Source organism: Schistocerca gregaria, chromosome 9 (assembly GCF_023897955.1).
Source record: "Schistocerca gregaria isolate iqSchGreg1 chromosome 9, iqSchGreg1.2, whole genome shotgun sequence".
Taxonomy (NCBI): Eukaryota; Metazoa; Arthropoda; class Insecta; order Orthoptera; family Acrididae; genus Schistocerca; species Schistocerca gregaria.
In genome coordinates, this window is record NC_064928.1 from 178922993 (window position 1) to 178945482 (window position 22490).

Below are 22490 nucleotides of genomic sequence, written 5' to 3' on the forward strand. Positions count from 1 at the left end.
CATAAAATGCGAGTACTATGGTATAGTTACCCAGGGAGGATGTTTCCAGTCCCCAGTCGGCCTTTCCGTCCCTTGTCTAACGCTTCCAGGGCTTCCATGTCTTCTGCGGAGAGCTCGAAGTCAAACACCTGCAAGTTCGCAAATTATTTATTATATCAATTGTAATATAAGTTTCACAGGGTAAGCATATCGTTTAGGAAGACAGATGATAATGCAGCAAAGAAGGCAATATTTGTCATTGCATATATTTTATGATCAAATGGCTAACAGATATATCTAGGTACCTGAAAATGGCCTTGCGCAATAATACGAAAATTGGAAAGAAAGTAATAGTTGTAGGGGCCATTCAAAAAATTCAAAGCAACTGTCGAACTTGCATGAAAAAAAAAATCATAGGAGATGATGAAATTATGTATTATATCAATTGTAATATAAGTTCCACAGGGTAAGCATATCGTTTCGGAAGACAGGTGATAATGCAGATTCAATCCAGCAAAAAAAGGTAATATTTGTCATTGCATATATTTTATGATCAAACGGCTAACAGATATATCTAGGTAACTGAAAATGGTCTTGTGCAATAATACGAAAATTGGAAAGAAAGTAATAGTTGTAGGGGTCATTCAAAAAATTCATAGCAACTGTGGAACCTGCATGAAAAAAAATCATAGGAGATGATGAACATTCCACGTGGCATGTGTCTGTGTGCACTTGCGTTTAGCACTAGAATACTGAAGAGGACTGTACGCTACAACGTTCAGGTAGTAAAGTATACTTATAGTATGGCTGTTGTGTTGCGCATATGGCTGAAACAGAGTTGGCTCAACGCACAGAGCTGGTACAAACCAGTCTGTTCCACTACTCAGTGACCTTTGCCCTGTGTTACGGGATTAACCTACTGTTACGTCCGGTTACCATGTCGTCTCGCCTTACCCACTCTGTAATGTCGTGATCCAGTAGTTTCCACCAGTAACACTAATGTTATAACAGTATCCTACCATGATGCCCTAATATTCTGTCCTTTACTCACATCCTACTGCGTTACATCGCGTGTTCCATCTCCATCACCCATAAAAAGAGACACTATTATATTACAGCTTACCTCTTTTAATCACTGGAATTGCTTGTTGCCCTCAATCATACCAATGTTAGCACACGCTACCGTCATGTTCTTTCCTTTATTGAAATATTTATTTGGTACTCGCTCTCGCTCTATTATCACCCTATAATCGAAAGTAATAGTCATATTGCTACACTACGGCACTTCTCCTTCAATCAGAGCGTCTACTTGTTAGAGCCGGTTTCCTAATATTAGCACATTACTCCATAATGATCCTCTCCACACACTTCTCGCTAGTTCACGTTATTGTTTTATCCCCTCTATTACCTTCTGATCACCCAGAGTTACTCTCATCCTACTGTGTTGTCCATAGTACCCTGTACTTCTGCATCAAATAATACGTTATTATTTGCGAGTGATTTGATGTATAACAACCTCACCAATACGGGTATTGATGCTACCTTTTCTAGACGCACCAAGAATCCTTCAGATATGCTCCATTTCGAGCAAATTAGTTACTTCCCGTTATAACTGCGATAGGAAAGTCACTTCTGGGCTATAATAATCTAGACATTCTTACCAAGCTCTAGAACACCTAAAATCATTCACTGTGATTCATTATTGCATATTGTCTTTTTATCAGCCATAAGTATTTGTACTGTTAATTCATCATTAAGCTATTGTCCTAACATCATGCTTTCCTCCTATAAACAATAAGCACCAAGATTTTGTGTCGTTTTTATGTTTTTAATATTTTTAAAAACACTCATGCATTAGCACCTGAGCCGAGTCTCTCAGACTCACTTCATGTCTTCCTATTCCTTTGCACATTTCTGCAATGTAATTCTCCCATTGCTGAATGGTAGCTACGAAACATGTTTACTGTCAGTTTTACAACATACCTAGCAGAAAATTGAGAGATGAGGTAATTCTTCAAATATGGGTAGAATCTGATGATCTAAGCGAGTTTATTGATAAAGATTCGGACTACATACTAAATGATGAAGATAAAGACCGAGAAGATTATAAAGTAAGTATTGTTAGTGAAGTAAGTGATGTACATGAATTAGCAAATATTTCAAACGTAGATGAGTATGACGTACCAAATATTTCAAATCTAGAAGATGAAGGTAATACTAATAGTACTGAAAGTATTGAAAGTATCGAATAAAATTGCACATAAGGAAACAAAGTTAAGGAAGAGTAACATAATAAAATCCCTTGAAAACTATTGTAATTCCGACAGTCGGATTTGAACTACACATTTCTTCAGATATTATACTATAAATTGTACTGTTTACTAGCGACAAGTCTGAAAGGATATGTAAGGAAAAGAATCTCGAGAAGAGTTGGAGAAAACATGGTAGTGTAGAAATAAGAGCACTGATTAGTCTTTTGATAGCAGATGGTCATCTGAAAACCAATTTGTCCGATATAGGAGTACTGTGGTGCAAAAATGACGGTCCACCAGTATTTAGAGCCACAATGGGTCGTCAGAGTTTCGAAGACATGGTATTGTTTCTGCGGTTCGATGATGAAGCTGCAAGAAATGTTGGAAAAGAGAAAGATAAATTTGCTACATTTAGAGATATTTATGAGGACATAAATCATAATCTTGGGAAATATTATCTACCAAACGGAATTGGCTATCGATGAACAATTTGCTCCAAGTATGAGTTGAAATCCTGATAAGCAGGGAATGAAAATTTTGTGTAAGTGTGACTCTAAAAATTTCTGTGCACGGAAATGGTTACCATATCTCGGATAAGATGAAAACGGTAGAGATGAAAATGTTAATTTCGATGTTGTCAGGCATCTTGCAACAGACTATTTCGGCAGGTGCCGAAATATCACAATGGATAATTTCTTCACATCCACGGATATGGCAGTTTTTGTACTACAAGACAGGTTGGCCTTTGTAGGAACAGTTCGACAAAATAAAATTTTCTTCCCTGAAGAATCTTTGCCAAAGCGTTCGTACTGTTATACATTCCAAAAAAGTGTAAAAATGTAGTATTATTCTCTACAATGCATTGTAAATTACGTGTATTTAATGAAGATGCTTTTAAAGCTTACGTAATAACATACTATAATGAGATGAAAGGCAGGGTAGAATCATTACATCAGATGTTGCTTACTCCTGCAAAAGGAAAGTAAGATGACACCTGTCACTATTCACGAACTCAGTTAATGTGTGTGGAGTTTCAGCAAATGCGCTATTTTTTAAATAAAAATCAGACAAATCACGTCAAAAACGTGAAAACCAGCGATCACACACTTCTTACCGAATTCGCTAAAAATCTGGTTCCACCCCATATCAAAAGAAGACCGAAATTAGTACTTCAGGAACCTGTTATTCATTGCATGGAAAGTGCAGTAGTGAAAGAAAAAGCTCCAGCGATGAAGAAGCGTTGTTATATGTGTGACTCTAAAGACGAAAGGATGCAGAAAATTGTAGCAATTGCAGGAGAAACGTCTTTGGTGAGCATTGAAGCTAAATAAGTGCAACAGCTCCTTTGTTTTAAAACAAGACAGAAACAGAAATTTTACAGCACTTAAGTCTATCAATATAATATAAAAATTTATAACAGATGAAAGATAACATTACGAAAAAAACGCCAGATTCACCTCAAGTGCCTACAGTGATAAAAGAGTTTGGGTGTTCTAGAGATAGGGGATGCAGTCTGGACAATAAGTTAGTAGTGCACACTCACCTTGAAGTTCTCTTTAACGCGAGCAGGGTTGGAGCTCTTGGGGATGACGACGACCCCCAGCTGCATGAGGAAGCGCAACAGCACGTGGGCGGTGGTCTTGCCGTGTTTCTGCGCGATGCGCTTCACGACTTCATCTCCCAGCAGGTCGTGTCTCGGCATACTGGAATTGCAAGCGTACGCTGATAAGCAAAACGTTGTGACCGCTGTCCACCGGGACAACGATTGCTAACTAGTGAAGATGCAGTCACGTGACGTGTCAAAGAACACATGTAAGCAGAGGATAGGCGAGTGAGTAAACAGTCTAGCGGTAGTAAGCGACACAAATGGGGAAATCCATTGACAGAAGAGACTTTGACGCAAGGTGGGTTGTTGGGAACTGGCTTTGGGGACGAGCGTCTCGCAAACGTGGAAGTGGTCGTCATTTCGTGTGCTGCTCTTGTGAGCGTGAGTCGCATCCCGGCACGCGACGAGCTTACCAATACAGTGGCGCAGTCAGTATGTTAACGACACTGTGAGTCTGTGACGTTTACAAGGAAGATGAGAGGGAATAGAACGTCATGGGCTACATAAGGTGGTACAGGCAGCGTAGGAACACATGACAAGTTCTTGTAGCAAGTGGGATAAGACGGGATTTAGACTGCGCTGGTCTGCCGAGGTAGTGAGGTACAACTTCTCCCTTAAACCAGTTTATTTGACTGTTAACATAAAAGGTATGACCCTTCACCCTTTCTTGAACATACATTTTCGACATCTACATCTACATTTATACTCCGAAAGCCACTCAACGGTGTGTGGCGGAGGGAACTTTACGTGCCACTGTCATTACCTCCCTTTTCTGTTCCAGTCGCGTATGGTTTGCGGGAAGAACGACTGTCTGAAAAAGCCTCCGTGCTCGCTCGAATCTCTCTAATTTTACATTCGTGATCTCCTCGGGAGGTATAAGTAGGGGGAAGCAATATATTCGATACCTCATCCAGAAACGAACCCTCTCGAAACCTGGCGAGCAAGCTACACCGCGATGCAGAGCGCCTCTCTTGCAGAGTCTGCCACTTGAATTTGCTAAACATCTCCGTAACGCTATCACGGTTACCAAATAACCCTGTGACGAAACGCGCCCCTCTTCTTTGGATCTTCTCTATCTCCTCCGTCAACCTGGCCTGGTACGGATCCCACACTGATGAGCAATACTCAAGTATCGGTCGAACGAGTGTTTTGTAAGCCTCCTCCTTTGTTGATGGACTACATTTTCTAAGGACTCTCCCAATGAATCTCAACCTGGCACCCGCCTTACCAACAATTAATTTTATATGATCATTCCACTTCAAATCGTTCCGCACGCATACTGCCAGATATTTTACAGAAGTAACTGCTACCAGTGTTTGTTCCGCCATTATATAATCATACAATAAAGGATCCTTCTTTCTATGTATTCGCAGTAGAGTACATTTGTCTATGTTAAGGGTCAGTTGCCACTCCCTGCACCAAGTGCATATCCGCTACAGATCTTCCTGCATTTCGCTACAATTTTCTAATGCTGCAACTTCTCTGTATACTACAGCATCATCCGCGAAAAGCCGCATGGAACTTCCGACGCTATCTACTAGGTCATTTATATATATTGTGAAAAGCAATGGTCCCATAACACTCCCCTATGGCACGCCAGAGGTTACTTTTACGTCTGTAGACGTCTCTCCATTGAGAACCACGTGCTGTGTTCTGTTTGCTAAAAACTCTTCAATCCAGCCACACAGCTGGTCCCTACGGGCTGAGCCAAAAACGTCTTCACAGTGTGCTTGTCACTATCGTCACTATCGTCTTTGCTACGATGCGTGTTTTTTAAGTAAGTAACGTTTTGAAATTAAAAAAAAAACGTGCTAAGATATCTGAACAATTTTATTTTTACTTGAAAGCCTGTACCTTAATCTACGCACTGACGCCATTAAAGTCTGATTCTTTGTTGTTTACGTTATGTACTGATTGTTTCAGATGCCTCCGATAATCGTGAGTCCCACCGACTGTGAAGTACGGGCTGTTATAAGACTTCTTAGTGCTAAATGCCTAAAAGCAATCGACATTCATCGTGAGATCTGTGCAGTTAACGGAAAAACATTACGAGCTATGGAATGGTAAGAAACTGGGTGAGAGCATTCAAAGATGGCCGCACGAATGTGCATGAGCAGCAGTGGAGTGGGCGTCCTTCGGTCGTTAATGAGAGTTTGGAGCACGAAGTGGACAATAAGGTGAGAGAAAACAGATGCCTTAAGATTTCCTCCTTGCGGGATGACTTTTCCAACGTTTCAAATGCTTCAAATGCCTCTGAGCATTATGAGAGTTAACTTCTAACGTCATCAGTCCCCTAGAACTTAGAACTACTTAAAAATCTAACTAACCTAAGGAATCACATGCATCCATGCCCGAGGCAGGAATCGAACCTGCGACCGTAGCGGTTGAGCGGTTCCAGACTGTAGCGCCTAGAACCGCTCGGCCACTTTAGCCGGCCTACACCACATCTACTTGAGAGAGATATTCAATACCAATGAGATGTTCAATATTATTCGGACGAAAAGATAAAGTTGCTACTTATCTAACAGCGGCAGTTGCGTCCATCACCTTCTCGTGGTTGAAGTCTTTATCGTTCCATCAGTAGCGGCTGCTACCCTCTAGAAGCTGCTCAGTGTTTCATCCATTTGTGCTCTTTTCAACTTCTGCGCCGACTCTCATTTTCACTGCTCCTGTATGTCCTTTATATACGCGCTTTGAAGGCCTGACCTGCTCGCAGTACCTTGCATCCGCTGTCCCCCAGTTTTCTTTTCTGTCTTCCAGAATATTTCATCGTTCTGTGCCTACATTGGTTTCCACTCTCGTGTAAAGATCCGGGGGTGGAATATTCCTATTCGCCGTATAGGGTACGGGAGCTTCACTCCTCGTGGCCTCCGTAGTAATAACCCGTTCGTGCTATTTAGATACGTGTAAAACAAGCTTTTGGCCGGTTCGGTTCTTAGAGAATTAGGGATAAGGGAGTTAATGGTTTCTACCGCACTCTGAGTTCAAATATAGCTTATTTGTTTGGAACTGTTTTATCCACACTGCATTATTCCTTTAACAAGGAAGTTCGCCAAACAGCGGTGCAAATTGAGTAGTTACTTTATTTTATTTTCGCCACTAAATTCGCGAATTCATTATGCCATCTTCAGGCCCCATGTGCGCCTCTCCAAAATAATCGGTATTGGCATATTGGCATATTGCATGTCGTGAATCCTCAAGTGCTACCTTTGAAGATTTGACTACGCAATTGGAGTCAATTCTTTGAAGGGTGCACTTGAGAATTCACGACATCCAGAGACATATGGCCCCAATATGCCAATACCGATTACTTTTGTGAAGTGGTATGGGGCCTGAACATGGCGTAATGAAATGCCGAAACTGGTAACGAAAATAAAATAAAACAACTTCTCAACCTGCATGCCTGTTCAGCGAATTTTTTTGTTAAATATTTGACCAGCTGCTGTCCCAATGCCACAATATATCAACAGAGAGATACGTCATTCCTTCTACTCTTCCAGCTACATTGGACAAGAAATACTTTCATTATTTCTTTAGGTCTGAAGATTTTCTTTCACTTATGAGAAATACTGTAAGTTATTCATTCAGTAGTGCACAGAGTGCTGAAGAGTTGATTGAGAGCTGAGATGAAGTTCGTAGGAAAGCAGACCACAAATTATTGCACTAGCCAAGTGAAATACAAAAAAAAAAAAAAAAAGGTTCAAATTGCACTATGGGACTTAACATCTGAGGTCATCAGTCCCCTGGAACTTAGAATTACTTAAACCTAACTAACCTAAGGACATCAGACACATCCATGCCCGTGGCAGGATTCGAACCTGCGACCGTAGCAGACGCGCGGTTCCGGACTGAAGCGTCTAGAACCGCTCGGTCACCGCGGCCGGCCCAGTAAAATGCAGCAGAGAATATTTTTATACAGACATGAGATTTTTTATGGGAAGTTGTCTTCAAGTTGAGTCCACAGAGGGCTGTACTTAAGTTTCAGCTTGAGCGTTCATGGTTGGTGCTTCACTACTTAAAATGAGAAATTTTTATTACCAATCACAGCCTGGTAGATATTTTCAGCTTGCAATGGCGATTTCAGTGTAGTAATTACTTCGCTGCCACTGTCGAAACGACGCGGTAGCGTTCTCGGTTCCCGCACCCGGGTTCCCGGGTTCGATTCCCGGCGGGGTCAGGGATTTTCTCTGCCTCGTGATGGCTGGGTATTGTGTGTTGTCCTTAGGTTAGTTAGGTTTAAGTAGTTCTAAGTTCTAGGGGACTGATGACCATAGATGTTAAGTCCCATAGTGCTCAGAGCCATTTGAACCTTTTTTTTTTTTGTCGAAACGATACTTCAGTAGACTATAATAGAAATGAGTGAAATGAACAGGGCAGCATGTCGCAGGTTTGTGAATGTGAGATTGAATATCGGTGCAAGACGTACAGGTCATAGTGTGTCAGAGATCAGACGTGAATTCAGGTTTCCAAGGTCAGCTGGGTCTAGGTTGGACACGAGTTCAAAAATGGTTCATATGGCTCCGAGCACTATGGGACTCAACTGCTGTGGTCATCAGTCCCCTAGAACTTAGAACTACTTAAACCTAACTAACCTAAGGACATCACACACAACAATGCCAGAGGCAGGATTCGTACCTGCGACCATAGCGGTCGCACGGTTGCAGACTGTAGCGCCTAGAACTGCCTACTCCGGACATGAATGCCTGTTCAGCGATTTTTTTTCTTAAATATTTGACCAGCCGCTGCCCCAATTCCACAATAGATCAACAGAGATGAACATCATTCCTTCTACTCTTCCAGCTGAATGGACATCGCGTTCCATAAAAACACGGGAGAACTGCCGGATATCGGCAAAGTGTGCCTGCCTGTGGCAGAACGTTACTGATATCCGGCAGTTCTTTCGTGTTTTATGGAACAGTCAGTACGCCTGGGAAGCTTTAAACATCACAATGGACATCTCGTCGCCTCTGCGCAATCACAAGTGACAGTTGACGGTCTACCGCGAGTCGTATAGTTCCAGATCTGAATGCTGGGCTTTAGAAATCCATTTTCATCATAACTGCACGGACATAAATGCACCGCAGATGACTCAGCAGAGAACTATCGAGGTGTGCCCTCGTGCCTTCAAATGACTTTCGTCCACACTGTGCGTACGTCGTCTGTTAATGGGAGATTAGGAAGTACGTACTTGTTGACATCGCCGCCTTGCCTCTCGACGAAGGTATAGATGCCAGGGGTGCCCAGTGGACCCCAGGCGCAAAGTGTGATGTCCAGCGCCCGGCAGAAGGCCCTCAGCTCGCGCTGCTGGAGGTAAGCGTGCATCTCCACCTGCAGGTTCGCGGGTTTGATGCGCGCCGACTGCCACACCCTCTTGATCTGACGCGCGGTGAAATTGGAGAGCCCTATGGAGCGCGCCCGTCCAGCGTCCACCTGCGCCTCCATCCCCTACACAGAGCAAGCCCAACATCCAGATCAGGGCACCGACTACACCACACCGTTACATTAACAGCACGCTGTGTGGCATTGAGGAGACCACACCGCAGTTCAGGTCTTACTGAAAAATTTGCTTCGAGACTTTAAAGAGCATTTTCCTACATCGTCTGTTTACGTGCCACACCCACTTTTCTGGATATACACTACTGGCCATAAAAATTACCACACGACGAAGATGACGTGCTACAGACGCGAAATTTAACTGACAGGAAGAAGATGCCGTGATATGCATATGGTTAGCGTTTCAGAGCATTCACACAAGATTGGCACCGGTGGCGACACCTACAACGTGCTGACGTCAGCAAAGTTTCCAACGGATTTCTCATACCAAACAGCAGTTGACCAGCGTTGCCTAGTGAAAAGTAGTTGTGATACCTCGTGTAAGGGGAAGAAATGCGTACCATCACGTTTCCAACTTTGATAAAGATATGATTGTAGCCTATTGCGATTGCCGTTTATCGTATCGCGACATTACTGCTAGCGATGGTCGAGAGCCAATGACTGTCAGCAGTATATGGAATCGATGGGTTCAGGAGGGTAAAACGGAACGCCGTACTGGATCCCAACGGCCTCGTATCACTAGCAGTCGAGATGACAGGCATCTTATCCGCATGGCTGTAACGGATCGTGCAGCCACGTCTCGGTCCCTGAGTCAAGAGATGGGGACGTTTGCAAGACAACAACCATCTGCACGAACAATTCGACGACGTTTGCAGCAGCATGGACTACCAGCTCGGAGACCATGACTGTGGTTACCCTTGACGCTGCATCACAGACAGGAGCGCCTGCGATGGTGTACTCAACGACGAACCTGGGTGCACGAATGGCAAAACGTCATTTTTTCGGATGAATCCAGGTTCTGTTTACAGAATCACGATGGTCACATCCGTGTTTGGCGATATCGCGGTGAACGCACATTGGAAGCGCGTATTCGACATCGGCATACTGGCGTATCACCCAGCGTGATGGTATGGAGTGCCACTGGTTACTCGTCGCGGTCACCTCTTGTTCGCGTTGACGGCACTTTGAAAACTGGTCGTTACATTTCAGATGTGTTACGACCCGTGGCTGTACCCTTCATTCGATCCCTGCGAAACCCTACATTTCAGCAGGATAATGCAGGACCGCATATTGCAAGTCCTGTACGGGCCTTTCTGGATACAGAAAATGTTCGACTGCTGCCCTGTCCAGCACTTTCTCCAGATCTCCCACCAATTGAAAACGTCTGGTCAATGGTGGCCGATCAACTGGCTCGTAACAATCGCCAGTCACTACTCTTGATGAACTGTGGTATCGTGTTGAACCTGTATGGGCAGCTGTACCTGTACACTCCATCCAAGCTCTGTTTGACTCAATGCCCCGGCGTATCAAGGCCTTTATTACGCCCAGAGGTGGTTGTTGTGGGTACTGATTTCTCAAGATCTATGGACCCACATTGCGTGAAAATGTAATCACATGTCACTTCTAGTACATTTGTCCAATGAATATCCGTTTATCATCTGCATTTCTTCTTGGTGTAGGAATTTTAATGGCCATTAGTGTATTTTAGATCTTTATATCCCGTTAGGGATTTCATTTTTACTCCTAAGTGTGTTGGCTATCCTTGGAATGCAACGGTCGGTATTCTTTTGTTTGTGCTGTTTGTAAACAAAACGCTTTCAAACGAACTGTTAGTTTTTTCAAGTGTGATTGGAAACTTGCAGGTATACTGTGGGCAGGCAATTACGAGAAATAAAGAAAATCTGGAGGCAATGAAGAGAGATGTTTGGGCCATATTCTTCCATAAGGCATCTCATGGATGCTGTTATTACAACAATTAAACCTATTTTCAGGGACTTGGCTCATCCTGACCTTCTAGGGAAATGTCTGCATGGGAAGACACAGAACCCAAATGAACGTTTCAACAGCATAATTTGAAACCGCCTTCCTGAAACTGTATTCGTAGGCATGCATAAAATGAAACTATTAGTTCATGAGGCTGTTATTGCATTCAATTGTGGTAATATTGGAAAGCGTTGGGTACTGAAAAAGCTGGGATTTAATCCTGGTGAAAATATGATCATTGGGCTGCAACATTGCGATAAAATGAGGATAACCGATGCACACAGGTCTGCGTTTAATATGGCCAAGAAAGCAAGACAAATATCCAGAAAGGTGAAAAACAAGCTGGAAGACCTGCAAGGTCAGAGAAGGGCCATCATATGCAGCACGCCAATTTTAATTAACTGTAAGTAACAAATTTCTAAAGTTTTTTCTTTAAATTCAATTTTCGCAAACTACAATTTTCAGTAAATATGCCCCATTACATCAGGTAAAAGAATGAAATTTTCAGAGACTCTGCATAACATAAAAAGTCACCCCTGGTACTACGTTCATGAATATTCCCCCATTAGGAAGACCACAAAAAATATTTTCTGCAGAAAAAACTTTATATGCTTTGTTAATAAATTTAAAAATTATATCTTAAAAACTATAAAATGGATAAAGTAGATTTTAGTACAGCTGACCCTATAAGTAACACACATTAAAAAATTTAAGGTCCTGCATCAAATAGTTTTTTTTCAGAAATGGGACAAATACTTCCCTAAATTAACATGGGTTAGATAGGCATCTACATCTACATCTACATTTATACTCCGCAAGCGCCCCAACGGTGTGTGGCGGAGGGCACTTTACGTGTCACTGTCGTTACCTATCTTTTCTGTTCCAGTCGCGTATGGTTTGCGGGAAGAACGACTGTCTCAAAAAGCCTCCGTGCTCGCTCGAATCTCTCTAATTTTACATTCGTGATCTCCTAGAGAGGTATAAGTAGGGGGAAGCAATATATTCGATACCTCATCCAGAAACGAACCCTCTCGAAACCTGGCGAGCAAGCTACACCGTGATGCATAGCGCCTCTCTTGCAGAGTCTGCCACTTGAGTTTACTAAACATCTCCGTAACGCTATCACGGTTACCAAATAACCATGTGACGAAACGCGCAGCTCTTCTTTGGATCTTCTCTATCTCCTCCGTCAACCCGATCTGGTACGGATCCCACACTGATGAGCAATACTCAAGTATAGGTCGAACGAGTGTTTTGTAAGCCACCTCCTTTGTTGACGGACTACATTTTCTAAGGACTCTTCCTGCATTTCACTGCAATTTTATAATGCTGCAACTTCTCTGCATAGCACAGCATCACCCGCGAAAAGCCGCATGGAGCTTCCGACACTATCTGCTAGGTCATTCCCATAACACTCCCCTGTGGCACGCCAGAGGTTACTTTAACGTCTGTAGACGTCTCTCCATTGACAACAACATGCTGTGTTCTGTTTGCTAAAAACTCTTCAATCCAGGCACACAGCTGGTCTGATATTCCGTAGGCTCTTACTTTGTTTATCAGGAGACAGTGCGGAACTATATCGAACGCCTTCCAGAAATCAAGGAAAATAGCATCTACCTGGGAGCGTGTATCTAATATTTCCTGAGTCTCATGAACAAATAAAGCGAGTTGGGTCTCACACGATCGCTGTTTCCGGAATCCATGTTGATTCCTACAGAGTAGATTCTGGGTTTACAAAAACGACATGATATTCGAGCAAAAAACATGTTCTAAAACTCTACAACAGATCGACGTCAGAGATATAGGTCTATAGTTTTGTGCATCTGCTCGACGACCCTTCTTGAAGACTGGTACTACCTGTGCTCTTTTCCAATCATTCGGAACATTCAGTTCTTCTAGAGACTTGCGGTACACGGCAGTTAGAAGGCGGGCAAGTTCTTTCGCGTACTCTGTGTAGAATCGAATTGGTATCCCGTCAGGTCCAGTGGACTTTCGTCTGTTGAGGGATTCCAGTTGCTTTTCTATTCATTGGACACTTATTTCGATGCCAGCCATTTTTTCGTTTGTGCAAGGATTTAGATAAGGAACTGCAGTGCGGTCTTCCTCTGTGAAACAGCTTTGGAAAAAAGGGTTTAGTATTTCAGCTTTACGCGTTTCATCCTCTGTTTCAATGCCATCATCATCCCGGAGTGTCTGGATATGCTGTTTCGAGCCACTTACTGATTTAACGTAAGACCAGAACTTCCTAGGATTTTCTGTCAAGTCGGTACATAGAATGGTACTTTCGAATTCACTGAACGCTTCATGCGTAGCCCTCCTTACGCTAACTTTGACATCGTTTAGCTTCTGTTTGTCTGAGAGGTTTTGGCTGCGATTAAACTTGGAGTGAAGCTCTCTTTGCATTCGCAGGCAGGGCGTGGTCCCCTTAAGAATGGACAAAATTTCGGAGCTGATGGAGGAGGAGGCGATGATACAAATGAGTACAACTTTACTATTCAATATTTGCACTGCAAGTCGTACATAATGTCCTTCAACTCCTATTCTCCTGGCCCAGCTCTTACCAATGTACCTAATTCCGCCCTTGAAGAAGCTCTGTGGCTTTATACACTTGCACACTTGAACTGTCTCCACAACATCGTCATACAAGTAAACATTGGATTCATGGAGGAGATCCTTCACTGGATCAGAAACCGAAAAATCAGCTGAAGCTCTAACAGGACTACACGGTGTGAGGTTATCGGTCCCTAGACTTGCACACTACTTACAGTAACTTAAACTAATAGTATCATTCGTCAGGCTATCCCTGTTAACAGTTTTATTTGGTTAAAGGTAGGGAACAGTGCGTTTTCCGTTCGACGAGGAAAACAGATTACTCGCCTCACCTCGCAGCTTGGGGGATTCGCAACACAGACGAACACCCACGCCCTCCACTGCCAGCACGAGGTGCTTCAAGTTCTAAGGCCTCCGATTCTTTTTCTAATTAACTACTCACCCAAAATCGATGAAACTGGCGTTACTTCTCGACGAAATCTCCCTGCAGACGTACACATTTTTCACAATGCTGACGCCATGATTCCATGGCAGCGGCGAAGGCTTCTTTAAGAGTCCGTTTTGACCACTGGAAAATCTCTGGGGAAATAGCAGCACGGCTGATGAATGTGCGGCCACAGAGAGTGTCTTTCATTGTTGGAAAAAGCCAAAAGTCACTAGGAGCCAGGTCAGGTGAGTAGGGGGCATGAGGAATCACTTCAAAGTTGTTATCACGACGAAACTGTTGTGTAACGTTAGCTCGATGTGCGAGTGCGTTGTCTTGGTGAAACAGCACATGCGCAGCGCTTCCCGGACGTTTTTATTGCAGTGCAGGAAGGAAAAATGGGTAAGGATTACGCCCTCGCTGTCCCAGAACATGGACATCATCCTTTTTTCAGCACTGGCGGTTACCCGAAATTTTTTTGGTGGCAGTGAATCTGTGTGCTTCCATTGAGCTGACTGGCGCTTTATTTCTGGATTGAAAAATGGCATCTACGTCTCATCCATTGTCACAACCGACGAAAAGAAAGTCCCATTCATGCTGTCGTTGCGCGTCAACATTGCTTGGCAACATGCCACACTGGCAACCATGTGGTCGTCCGTCAGCATTCGTGGCACCCACCTGGATGGCACTTCTCGCGTTTACAGGTCATCATACAGGATTGTGTGCACAGAACCCACAGAAATGCCAACTCTGGAGGCGATTTGTTCAACAGTCATTCGGCGATCCCCCAAAACAATTCTCTCCACTTTCTCGACCATGTCGTCAGGCCGGCTTGTGCGAGCCCGAGATTGTTTCGGTTTGTTGTCACACGATTTTCTGCCTTCATTAAACTGTCGCACATACGAACGCACTTTCGACACATCCATGTCTCCTTCAAGTGTCTATGAATTTCAATTGGTTTCACACCACACAAATTCAGAAAACGAATGGTTGCACGCTGTTCAAGTAAGGAAAACGTCGCCATTTTAAGTATTTAAATCAGTTCTCATTCTCGCCGGTGGTGGTAAAATTCCATCTGCTGTACGGTGCTGCCATCTCTGGGACGTATTGACAATGAACGCGGCCTCATTTTAAAACAATGCGCATGTTTCTATCTCTTTCCAGTCCGGAGAAAAAAAATCGGAGGCCTTAGAACTTGACTGCACCTCGTACATTGTCCTTGAGCGCAGTGCTGCCACGTTTGTCCAAAAAATATTCCTCTGGGTGTTAGAAACTAACTACTTTTACTCCCTGCTCGTGCCCAGTGATGATGCAGTTACCTGCAACAAATGCATTACCTTCCATATGCTGACGTGGTCTGTGTTCAAGTCCAGCAGGACGTTCCCGTCTTTGCCCTTGGGGGGAAAGGTTCCATCATCGACGTCCTGCATGCCGACGGGGTTGTGCACCAGGTAAAGATCCACGTAGTCCAACTGGAGATCGGCCAGGGACCTCTTGAGGTACTTCTCGACCGACGACTGTCGCATACCCATCATGGGCAGCTGGAAAAAAAGTTACCCACTCAGGAACTTCGCTAAAGAATGTCAACGACAAAGGAGTTATTGCACTATAAATACACTGACATGGAAAAAAAATGGGAACACCAAAAAGTACTAGGGTCACTCCAAGAGAAATGCACACTATTTTTGTAAAAATACAATTTTCATTCTGCATGTGTGAAAGTTTTACAGTGTGTAGATACATCCTTGCCGCTTCTTTTCAAACTTGGTTCAACCTGTTCCCGTGAGAGGCGCCATCGCAGCATGTCTTCAAGGTGACTGCTACACTTGACGTTCGCCAGAAGCAACGTGCTGTCGTAGAATTCCTGTGCTGTGAAAACGAGACAGTGGGAAACATCCACAAGATGTACGGAGATGCTGCTGTCGATCGCAGTAGAGTTAGTCGGTGGGCAAGCAGGTTACGTGATGAAAGCGGGCATGGCAATATTGAGGATTGTCCTCGCAGCGGCAGGCCTCGTACTGCACACACTCCAGACAATGTGCAGGGAGTTCACGAATTGGTGACTGCTGACAGACGCATCACAGTGAACGAATTGTCACACTACGTTGGGATATGAGAAGGAAGTGTTTGCAGAATACTGAAAGTGTTGGCGTTAAAAAAGGCTTGTGCCAGGTGGGGATGTTGACAGTGGCTCACAAAGAAACAAGTAAAATTGTATGTAGCGAACTTTTGGAACAGTATGAGAATGGTGGAGATGAATTTCTTGGAAGAATTGCGACAGGTGATGAAACATGGCTCCATCATTTTTCACCAGAGACGAAGAGGCAGTCAATGGAGTGGCATCGTGCAAATTCACCCAAGAAAAAAAAATAATTCAAAACCACACCTTCTGCTGGGAAAGTTATGGCTAGGGTGTATTTCGATTGTGAAGGACTCTGGCTTGTGGACATCATGCCAAGTGGAACCACCATAAATTCTGATGCATATGTGACGACAATGAAGAAACTATAAGCTCGACTGAGTCGTGTACGACCACATCGGCAAAAGCAGGATGTTTTGCTGTTGTACAACAATGGACGGCCACATGTCAGTCAAAAAACCATGGGAGCGATCACAAAACTTAGTTGGACGACACTGACACATCCGCCTTACAGTCCTGACCTGGCTCCATGTGACTATCATCTCTTTGGGAAACTGAAAGACTCCCTTCGTGGAACAAGGTTTGAAGGTGATGACTCCCTTATGCACCAAACAGAGGCTCCAACAGGTTGGTCCAGAATTTTACCGTGTGGGTATACTGGCGCTGGTTCCAAGATGGCGTAAGGCAGTTGAGAGGGATGGAGATTATGTGGAGAAATGAAAATATTATTCCTAAAGGATGTATCTAGACACCGTAAGACTTTCAAATATGTCGAATAAAACGTGGATTTTTTAAAAAAAAGTGCATTTCTTTTGGAGTGACCCTCGAAATTAACATGCAGTAATGAAATTTGGAAAATACAATGGTCTATATAACATATGTAAGTGATTAGCATTGCAAAACGACAGGTTAATGTAAGTTGAACCTTTGGGAGCGGAAAATGTCAAATGATGCTACCCTAATAACGGGTGTAACCACCAGAATATTGAACGCAAGTATCCGAAGGTGCATACATTGTGTTCTACAGATGCCGTATGCCAGCTGATGTGATGGACTTCCATGTCAACTGGACTTCGACGATCAACACAGGGCCGATTAGTACTGGTCGTGGATGAGGCTGGATTCCTCGCCCAGTGGGATCCCATACGTGCTCGACTGGAGACAGACTTAGAGATCGAGCAGACCAAAGAAACATGTCGACACTGTGTAGAGCGTGTTGGGATGCAACAGAGGTATGTGGGCAGGCGTTATCCTGTTTGAAAGCACCACTTGGAATGCAGTTGATGAACAGCAGCACAACAGACCGAATTCTCGGATTAACAAAATTTGCAGCCAAGATGTGTGGGATAACCACGAGAATGCCCCTGCTGTGTAACTTATTAAAAAAATTAAAAACGCTTTCCTTCAGTTATGTGGTAAATTTGCACTCTTCATTTTTTCTGCTGTTTCCCATATATTTTCCACATTTGATTTACGAAACTCATAACGTAATAGCGAACCTTTTCATGACAGGGCATTCATTTAACCCCATTCAAGAGCAAAAATAAATCGTGTATTAAGACAAGTTACACCTGATGATAAACCCACAGAAAAGAATCGTTTATTTAATAAAACACGAAAATTTGCGACCAAAGGTTTCTCTTTAATTCATACTTCCAGTGTATTACATACAGTGACGTTTGCAGCTGCAAAATATGGAGAAAATTCAATTCAAAGAATGGACTGCCGTGTTGCAAATTTGGGTTTTCGAGCAACTGGCACTGTCAGAATCGAGTTGGTGACTGTCCACTACTGAGCAGCAACGAACTGAAAAAGACAGTTCGAGGAACATGACAACAGGTGCGTTACAATTGGTACAAATTTTGACACAGTTGAACCCCTGGGAGCAGCTACGTGGTACAGTAGACAAGCAAGTAAAAGGACACAAGTGCAACAACCTGCCTTTTTGAAGTCGTATAACGCGTACATGGGAGGTGTTGACCACCATGACTGATTAGTTGGTAAATATGCGACGATAATTAGAGGGAAAAAATGGTACTGGGTCCTATTTACACGTATGCTGGAAATGACCCTCGTAAATGCCTGCATCTTCTACAGAGTAGTACATGGGAAAAATGCACTGGATTTACTGGATTTCAGACGTGCTGTTACAGTTACATACCTGAAATCGGACACTGGAATTCCGAATATTGGACGTCCAACGGAATACCCATCAAGTTAGTTGAGAGTGGTACCAGACATCAGGTTTGATGGAATTGGTCATATGATTAACAAAAGAAGCACGTACAGAAGATGTGTAAGAGCTAAATGCAACGGGAAACCAAAAACATATTGCGTTAAATGCCGTGTAACACTGTGTCTGAAGTGTTTTGTACCATTTCACAAGAAATAAATAGTTAAGACCTGAATACAGTTAAGTATGCTATACGATACTGTTAGATCCCACCATCCTATTTTGAGGAAGGCCATTATATCAGCATGTATAAATATTCTTTGGCTCTTTTTGTACTTATTGTGGTTCATACACTATGTACATTATAATAAGGAATAAAAAATTAATTTGAGACTTAACGGGTTAACAAAACACGAAAATGTGCGACCGAAGGTTTTTCTTTAATTCATACAGGGTGTTTCAAAAATATATTGCCATTTCAAATATACCGGTCAAACTAAACGACCAGCGATAGAAATACACCGTTTGTTGCAATATGCTTGGGACAACAGTACATTTTCAGGCGGACAAACTTTCGAAATTACAGTAGTTACAATTTTCAACAACAGACGGCGCTGCGGTCTGGGAAACTCTATAGTGCGATACTTTCCACATATCCACCATGCGTAGCAATAATATGGCGTAGTCTGTGAATGAAATTACCCGAAACCTTTGACAACGTGTCTGGCGGAATGGCTTCACATGCAGGTGAGATGTACTGCTTCAGCTGTTCAATTGTTTCTGGATTCTGGCGGTACACCTGGTCTTTCAAGAGTCCCCACAGAAAGAAGTCACAGGGGTTCATGTCTGGCGAATAGGGAGGCCAATCCACGCCGCCTCCTGTATGTTTCGGATAGCCCAAAGCAATCACACGATCATCGAAATATTCATTCAGGAAATTAAAGACGTCGGCTGTGCGATGTGGCCGGGCACCATCTTGCATAGACCACGAGGTGTTCGCAGTGTCGTCTAAGGCAGTTTGTACCGTCACAAATTCACGAAGAATGTCCAGATAGCGTGATGCAGTAATCGTTTTGGATCTGAAAAATGGGCCAATGATTCATTTGGAAGAAATGGCGGCCCAGACCAGTACTTTTTGAAGATGCAGGGACAATGGGACTGCAACATGGGGCTTTTCGTTTCCCCATATGCGCCAGTTTTGTTTATTGACGAAGCCGTCCAGGTAAAAATAAGCTTTGCAGCAATGGTAGCGGCGCTGAGGGGTTGCCTCGTTTGAATTTTGTATGGATAGAGGTGTAAACACTGGCGCACGAGACGATACGTGGACGCTGGCGTCATTTGGACCGCAGCTGCAACACGGCGAACGGAAACCTGAGGCCGCTGTTGGATCACCTGCTGCACTAGCTGCGCGTTGCCCTCTGTGGTTGCTGTACGCGGTCGCCCTACCTTCCCAGCACGTTCATCCGTCACGTTCCCAGTCCGTTGAAATTTTTCAAACAGATCCTCTATTGTATCGCTTTTCGGTCCTTTGGTTACATTAAACCTCCGTTGAAAACTTCGTCTTGTTGCAACAACACTGTGTTCTAGGCGGTGGAATTCCAACACCAGAAAAATCCTCTGTTCTAAGGAATAAACCATGTCGTCCACAACACACTTGCATGTTGTGAACAGCACACGCTTACAGCAGAAAGACGGCGTACAGAATGGCGCACCCACAGACTGTGTTGTCTTCTATATCTTTCACATCACTTGCAGCGCCATCTGTTAATGAAAATTGTAACTACTGTAATTTCGAAAGTTTGTCCGCCTGAAAACGTACTGTTGTCCCAAGCATATTGGAACAAACGATGTATTTCTATCGCTGCTCGTTTAGTTTTTATTGCCGTTTCAAATATACCGGTCATTTTTGAAACACCCTGTACTTCCAGCGTATTAAATACAGTGACGTTTTCAGCTGCAAAATATGGATAAAATTCAATTCAAAGAATGGACTGCCGTGTTGCAACATCTCACTCGGGATTGTAAATTCAAGTGCAAAAACTACGACTCCAATTTTTCTTCTGCGGGTACAGTGGTTAGGAATATGCTCATCGTTCATGCTTCAGGTGCAGAATGCGTAATTATATTATTCCTTTGAATAGTCCCACATTGGCGGAGTTTTATTGGATATTCAGTCCAGTGAACAGAGTACACAAATGGAGAAAGCTCTCTAACGCAGAGGAATCGTGGTTTTTCGGACAGATTTTCACAGAAACAACAAATCGTTCGCTCACAAGTATCAGCAGGACGGGTAAAACCCATCACGGGTCTAAGAACAGCTCCGCCCCGCAAAATGACGGCAAATAAAAATCCATTGGAGCTCTCAGTGTTCTAAAGTTAAAGATTGTGCGCAGTGCTTCGTGACTCGTAACAGACAAAAACGTAAAGGGCTTATGCACAGTCATGAGGCAGAAATTTGTTTTCTGAAACAACGGCGCACCTTCAACTACTCTGTTTGTTCCGGTACCGGCGAAAGTATGGTGCATTAGTTTGAATCTGAGGTTCACAATTTTAGAAATAATTACGAATAATATTAAAAATGCGACAGCCACAGCGAAAAGAGTAACACATAACTGAATCGATAACTTTTCCATAAAAATGAAAAAAAAATATTATTACATTTTCACCAGCACAGTTGTGCAAGAAAGTCAACAGTAAAACACAGCACAATAGTGCAGATTTCTCAAAACAGACTTACTGTTACAAGTCGGCTTTACGTTTGTAATATGACTTAAGAAAAACTGTTCGCTAATAAAATTACATATTTTCTTTGAGAATTTCATAAAATATAGAGAAAAGTTTCTTGAAATTACTGCAACCAGTCTCCTTTTGTCTTGCTGTCCAATTTTTATTATCCCATTACCGGATTCGAACCGCCTAGTTATTCATCACCTGATGGTATATATTTATTGATTGTCTGCAGCAGTGTGGGAGTCGTGAACAGTTATTATGGAAAACATAATGAATGTTTTCCAGTGACGTTAATTTTATTGAACTGCACATACTTAGCCACAGGTAACACGATCCACATGCATCACCTGTGGCTAAGTGTGCAATGAAATTAGCGTCACTGGAAAATATTCATTATGTTTTCCGGAATACTGTGTGCGACAGCAACCAACTAACGGATACAAATTACACTACACCACTCCGATACTGCTCGCAGACAAACAACAAATTTCTACCACCTGATGATGAATCTATAGGCATTTCGAATCCACTAATGCGATAATCAAAATTGAACAGCAAGACAAAAGGCGACTGGTTGCACTAATTTCAAGAAACCTCTATTCATCACAGTTGCAGTTATCATCCATAATGGAAGAAGGTTTTAATATAAAGAAAATTAAGAAAAAAATAGCCATATGGGGATTCTTGTTGCTTTTTTCCCATCCAATTAACGGTTGCTTTATCGAAAAATAATTATTTTAATTAAATCCCTATCGGATGTGAACAGAATGTGGTTCTGTATGACACTGTTGTAAAAGGAATGTCTAGCACTGTTATACTGTTTTTACAATTGACCTTCTCACAGATTCGTGCTGATTGAGCTGTTGTTACACTACTGGCCATTAAAATCCCAACACCAAGTAGTAATGCAGATGATAAACGGTTTTTCATTGGACAAATATATTACACTAGAAGTGACATCCTTCTGAATCTGTTTAAGTGTATTTATCTAGTGTATTTACCCTCCACGCCGCTCTCCAATACTAAATTGGTGATCCCTTTATGCCTCAGAACATGTCCTACCAACCGATCCCTTCTTCTAGTCAAGTTGTGATACAAACTGCTCTTCTGCCGAATTCTATTCAATACCTAATTAGTCATGTGATCCACCCATCTAATCTTCAGCGTTCTTCTGTAGCACCACATTTCAAAAGCTTCAATTCTCTTCTTGTCTAAACTGTTTATCGTTCACGTTTCACTCCCATACATGGCTACACTCCAAACAAATACTTTTAGAAACGACTTCCTGACGCTCAAATCTATACTCGATGTTAACAGAT

General features: G+C 42.9%; 1 protein-coding gene across 1 annotated transcript in view; it reads right to left on the reverse strand.

Moving 5' to 3' along the window:
* LOC126291486 (1,5-anhydro-D-fructose reductase-like) overlaps positions 1-22490 on the reverse strand; it is a 28530-nt gene that overhangs the window by 1262 nt on the left and 4778 nt on the right. The window contains exons 3-6 of the mRNA XM_049984995.1: positions 15466-15669; positions 9026-9282; positions 3775-3934; positions 31-128 (exon numbers count right to left, since the gene is read on the reverse strand). Coding sequence (XP_049840952.1) covers positions 31-128; positions 3775-3934; positions 9026-9282; positions 15466-15669 — 719 coding nt within the window. The remainder of the gene's footprint in view (positions 1-30; positions 129-3774; positions 3935-9025; positions 9283-15465; positions 15670-22490) is intronic.